The sequence below is a fragment of the Sphaeramia orbicularis genome, chromosome 4, assembly GCF_902148855.1.
Source record: "Sphaeramia orbicularis chromosome 4, fSphaOr1.1, whole genome shotgun sequence".
NCBI lineage: Eukaryota > Metazoa > Chordata > Actinopteri > Kurtiformes > Apogonidae > Sphaeramia > Sphaeramia orbicularis.
The window spans coordinates 35,624,781-35,630,780 of NC_043960.1; the positions used below are offsets into that span (position 1 = coordinate 35,624,781).

General features: G+C 40.0%; 1 protein-coding gene across 3 annotated transcripts in view; it reads right to left on the minus strand.

Moving 5' to 3' along the window:
- Window positions 1-3,526, minus strand: part of palld (palladin, cytoskeletal associated protein) — a 67,721-nt gene extending 64,195 nt beyond the window's left edge. For 2 of the 3 annotated variants that reach the window (XM_030131503.1, XM_030131502.1), the window contains exons 1-2: window positions 3,436-3,526; window positions 899-1,876 (exon numbers count right to left, since the gene is read on the minus strand). In XM_030131503.1, the coding sequence (XP_029987363.1) occupies window positions 899-1,875 (977 nt within the window). In that variant the 5' untranslated portion in view covers window position 1,876; window positions 3,436-3,526. The remainder of the gene's footprint in view (window positions 1-898; window positions 1,877-3,435) is intronic. The other variant, XM_030131504.1, reaches the window with a different exon arrangement.
- Between the last annotated feature and the right edge of the window lie 2,474 nt (window positions 3,527-6,000).

Sequence of the window (6,000 nt, forward strand, 5' to 3'; positions counted from 1 at the left end):
TTTTCAAGTGTGATGTAGGCATCATTTTCAATAGTTTGACTGCTTGTCTTTTAGTTTACCATGTTTTAAAATCCTGGATAAACTTTATAATATTCAAAATTCTGCCTGCTTTTTTTTATTGTTATTATTATAATTTACTTGTACTTCTACTTACATTACTTGAGTACATTTAATTGTAGATTACTTGATAGACTTAAGTACAGTACATACTAGAAACTTAATCACTTTAACTTGAGTAGCATATCAGTTGGTGATGTGAACTTCTACCAAAGTAATTTTTTGGTAGGGTACCTGTACTTCTACACACGTATGACCTTCCAGTACTTTATACCACACTGCAGAAAACAGCAAAGGCCAGACAAAATTCATGATCATTTCTTCATAATCCAACCTTTAATTGTGCTAATTCAGTGACAAATAGTACTTGTACTGTGGGATCTGCTTAGTGTTAGCTTAGCATAGTTTGTCTCATTGGTCTGCTGTTCTATCAAATCATTCATGACATAAGCTGGTTTCAGACTGTTAGCTTGTTTTAGATATTTACTCATTTAAGCACTTGTTGTTTGAATTATGTTGTGTTGTCTGACAATTGCTTTAGTTGAGTTTTTAGCTGATGTTTTTCTAGTCATGTGGATGTATAGAATGTGTATAATACTACAAGTGTCATGTAGTATTACCATGGTAACACAGACAGAACTGTGGCTTCCTCCGTTACCAGGGGCAACTAGGCTTAAGAGGCTACAACCTCAAGTGTACTGATGTGTGATGATACTGTTTTAGGAGCATGTAGGAAAATTGTCAATAAATCTTAGCTTTTTATAAGTAGTAAAGTTCTTTGGGAAATAAATGATCAAGGTATCAAACACATTGTACACATATTATTTAGGTCAAACAGTACCTGACGAGTGGCAGTGGGTTTCCTATGACTCTACACTCCAGACGAATGGGCGTCCCTTCTGCCACCTCCTGACTCTTCAGCTTCTGGAGGAATCGTGGAAGGGAAAGGGGTCCCATTGTGGTCGGAGCTCCTGAATGTTGGTACCTTGCAGACCCCATCACCCCCTCTAGACCTCCAGGCTGAGGGCCCACTGCTGGCTGACTGTAGTGGGTTGCCTCTTGTGGGGCAGGAGGCAGAGAGGGAGCAGAAGCTGAGCCCTGAGGGGCTGGCCGCTGGCTTCTAGGAGACAGATAACCACTATCAGGAGAGGATGAGTCCTCCTCCACCTGCTGCTCCAGATGAGCAGAGCCTTTGAAGATGGATGACAGCTCTTCAATGAAAGTGGCTGCTCGGCTACAGAACTCTGTGGCTGACGCTGCCCGATCATTAAGCTCCAGGCCTTCATGGACCAGCCTGGGTTTATCCTGCTTATATACTGGCTGCATGTGTTTGTGACGTACAATCTTCTCAGCAGACGCTTGAGCCTCACTGGATACCTGGACAGGTTTCCTAAGGGGGGCATTGTGGCCGGACGAAGCTTTGACTGTGGCATTGTCATCAGGACAAGGAGCTTTGGTCTGGTTTTGCAAGTATGGGCTTGTGTTGAGGTTTTCAATAGTCTGGGTGGGCACTGGGACAGAGGGGACAACTGGGAGAGCCTGCTCCTGGGATGAAGGATTAGGGCGACCTGGATCATCAGATGTATCACCAAAGGCCTCCCGGGCCAGATCTAGGCTAAGATTAATCTCTTCTGCACTCAAGAAAGAAGTAAGATCTGCAAAATCTGCCGAACCCAGCTCTGTTGTGGAGTCCAGGTAGAGCTCCCCATCAGAGGAAGCCTCAGAGAACACCCCGCCATCGCCCTCCAAGTTTCCCCCTGCTGGGTCCTTCATCAGCAGGGAGATGGGGAGTGGCTGATTCCAACTCCCGTCCTGCATCCTGAAACACACAGCAGCTCTCACTATCCGGAAGAGTACACGCAATCACATTTTAGACAGTACAAAAATACACCCATCAGAAGAAATGGAAATGACAAACATAAAGGGAGTCATTCTCATAAAATACTAACTAGAACTAAATAAGAATAGTCAGACAGTACTAGATCATGTCTGTCTCAGCCATAGCTGGCAGGATGACTCAGGCCAGTGTTGTCTGGACACAGTTGGTGGGTATTAGCAAAGGCTTTTACTTCGGTCATAGTGGACATGACTGGCATTTTGTACCCACTCTGTATCTGTCAGGACATTTTACTCCATAACTCTATTCTCTGACCCGTATATGTATGTCACTCCAAATGAAGTAAAATAATGAAACCAGTTGTTATTATTATTGACAATGGTTATAAAACACCAATGCTCAGATTTTTCAGGTAAACAATTAAACAAGCTGCCAAGAAGTGAACAAAAACTATGGATTATATAGTGCCTTAAATTTAATAAAAATCAGTTATTTTGCAACAATAACTTGACTAATTATCAAATGACTGAGCCTGTTAGCAGTGACAAAAATATTATAGAGACAGAGAATGGCTACAGTGTCATTAGCTTTGCCACAGTACAACATAATATGTACAAGACTGTTTGTTCTCATTCTGTGCTTTCTTCATTTTCAGCATATCTTGCCATATTTTTTTTCTGTGGAGTCATCAGAGCCATGTGCATGTTAAATCATAATCCAAAATTACATGATGCTTGTAAATGAGTGTACCTGACAGACGCTTTTTGACTCCAAAAGGTCACATCCACCTAGTTATATTTATATTATTTATATATTCATAAGCTATATTTTGTCCGTTCTGATCTCTCTAGACTGTGACTCTAAATGTATAGTATGCTGTCAAACTGATAGTGTTGATACATGTAGCACACACACAGGGCGACATTCGGTGCCTCATGGCGTCCTGAAGACCAGCTGTTGTTATTTTTAATCCCTTGGGCTATGTTTCACAGCAGCAGCATAACCCAACCCAGAGTTCAGGAGCATGGTCGCTGAAGCCCACTCAGGTGGACGTGGACAACACAGACAGGGACTGGGTAAAAGCATGAAGGACGGAAACCCACACTATGCTCTTTGTTGTATTATCTGACCAGAACAATAAAAGCAATACAGCACTGATTAAATATGAATGTGGAAAATGTTTCAACGTTGACACAGACTGACGGCTCGTTAAACCATCCCAGTGCTGTCAACATTTCTATTTTCTGCCACAGATTTCACTTATTCTTTCCTGGAATTTATAAAGCTTAATATTTGAACTTAAGTGCGTACCTTATAATAGTATAATCTAATTTTAATAGTATTTATGTTATATTAAATACTAAATAAATAGTAGAAATAAAGTGGTCATATAAAACAATGACTGTATATACCATTCTCGACTTAGTGCTTATGAAGAAGCTATAAGGGTTGTTAATTAAGCTCATAAATATTATAACTAGTTATCAAACAAACCACAAAATCCTATGTCGAGAATTAACAATAAACAGTTCAAAACCTACCTTCAGGTGAATTATTTGTCCAAATGATCTCTCCTGGTTTTGTGTTTCCAGGTTTGCTTTGTTTATTAAGTAAAAAGGAGCCAAAATGAAGCTTCTCTTTCCAGAAGAGCAGCCTTATTGGTCGGGCAGTCAGCAGGAACTCTCTAAAGCTCAGGGTCCAATTGCGCGCTGCCTCTGCAGTGGCCTGCTGTCCCATCTGTCTCGGTCTCTAACTGCTCACTGTGTGGGGCTATATTTGGCCCCGGGCTCAGGTTTCACAGCCAGAATATTGGCAAGAAGAGAGAGTGTTAAGGTAGACCAGAGGAACAGAGGGTAGTGGTGACAGTTTTTACAAAACCGGTGGTTTTAAACAAACATAATTAGTAGAGCTGCAAGAGCACATGGCTTAAAATATGGTGGCGTGGTTTATTAGTGCAAACTCCCACAGTGTGCACTAATGAGCCATGCAACATTCAGAGGCTCTGAAAGTGTATCTGATGCTTTTATGAGTGCAAGTTGTTTGATGAGAAGATATTAGATATGCAGATGAGTGGCCGAGTAAATAGCTGGGTTACGGTTTGTCTAGTAAAGACGTAATTTACAGAAGCTTGTCAGAGTTGACATAATGTCCTGCTGAGTTGACCCAGTGACCCCAGACCACCCACTATCTGCTGTAGTGATGGGAAAGTTAACTACCAATGGATTTATTTTACAACCCTGGTGTTTATGTATAGATTCAAAAGGTCAATGTTATTTACTCAAATCATCAAGAGGCTAAAATTAAATCCTTGACATTGAGTTCAATATTCAGCATTTCTATGTTAGATGAAATCCACACAGTGGATTAGAAAAGGAAAGAGATTCAAGGTCCGTGCAGCCTCACTTAGTCTATTTCTAGGCCACTATCACATTTTGTGTTCTCAGAGCTATTCTGGTTCTTTCGTCAATGTACTGATTACAGTTAAGTGCCTGTGATAATGACGGAAGGAATTTCCACTGTAATAACTATCTACAGCACACAAACACACACAACAGTTCGATGTTCATTAATGGATAATTAAATGATTACAACACATGTTAAGTGTGTACCAGTCCCAAACAACAACACACTGAATGGCCACTGATGATTTATAGGCTCTTTTGGTGTCTGTGGGCTGGAAATAAGGACCCACATGCTAATAATTTGATGCTTCATACAGCATTGATTTTTGTAACTTTTAATATAATTACTGGCTGCCATATCTGGCAACACTGGACACAACAATAAATTTTATAGCCACAGAAGTGTCTTCTTCAAATTTTACTGAAATAATGGTGTTCATGGCCTATAGTAATTTTTTATAGTTGCTTTGCATTATTTTCTAACAGTCAGTTTCAAGCAGACTACAGGTAAAACTACATTTAAAGCTGTTATAGTGTATAACACAATAATTATTTGTTGATATCTGAATCTGGGAGTGCTGTGGTACAGTTCTGTTAAGGTGTTGGCATATTTCACAGCCAGATTGAGGAACTTGGGATATTTATAGGTAACAATCACTTGAACCTCGTTTTCAGTAACTTAAAATGATGCTGATACATCACACCCACTGTACTTGAACTCCTAAAATGTGTGTAAAATGTGACTCACTGAGAGTCAGGTGAGGAGTTTTCTCCCTTCATACTAGGCATCTCTCATCTTGAGGCTGTTGATCACCTACCACACCTGAAATGAGGAATGTAATGTGATGAGCGCATTTTACATCTTTTCATACAAATCAAGAGTGTTATGCAAGAGTTTACTAATGTCAGGTGTTTACAGGATCTGGTTTTGTCAGTTTAAGAGGACATTTAGCAATAATGTTATCAAAGCCCTCCAGTTATAGTTATATTATATAGTTCCATAGATGTTCTAGTTCAGTTATCTGTGCATCAACTGCATCCATGTGTCTCCCCCTACTTCCCCCCTTCTCCCCCAGTCTCTCTCTATCGCTCTCTCTTTTTCTCCTTCTTTACTCTCTCTCTTTAACCCCAACTGGTCAAGGCAGACAGCCATCCTCCAGGAGTCTGGGTCTGCTCAAGGTTTCTGCCTGTTAAAGGGAAGTTTTTTCCTCGCCACTGTCACCAGTCACAAGTGTTTGCTCCTGGAGGATTCTGTTGGGTTTCTGTAAATTGGCTTAGAGTCTGGTTTTGACCAACTCGATATGTAAAGTGTCATGAGATAACTTTTGCTATGATTTGACGCTATATATAAATAAAATTTGATTTGATTCAGTTCAAACCCCTAGCACCTTCAGAAAGGAAACCAAATGCATGTTGTATCCTTTTCTCCTCATTCTCATTACAAACACATCTGTGTGACATGAGCAGACATAAAGAAAGTTGTAATTCATGACAGTGTGTGTGTGTGTGTGTGTATACATACACACATATAATAAACAATATACCCTAAAGAACATACTCTTAACTGTGCTATATTCCTATAGAATTTACTAATAATTACTTATAGCCCAGCATTTATTTTTCTACAAGTATTTCTGTATTTCACGATTTACGAATTGCCTTTGATTAGGTTTGACTCTTCAAGCTTCCCGTAGATCCACGATG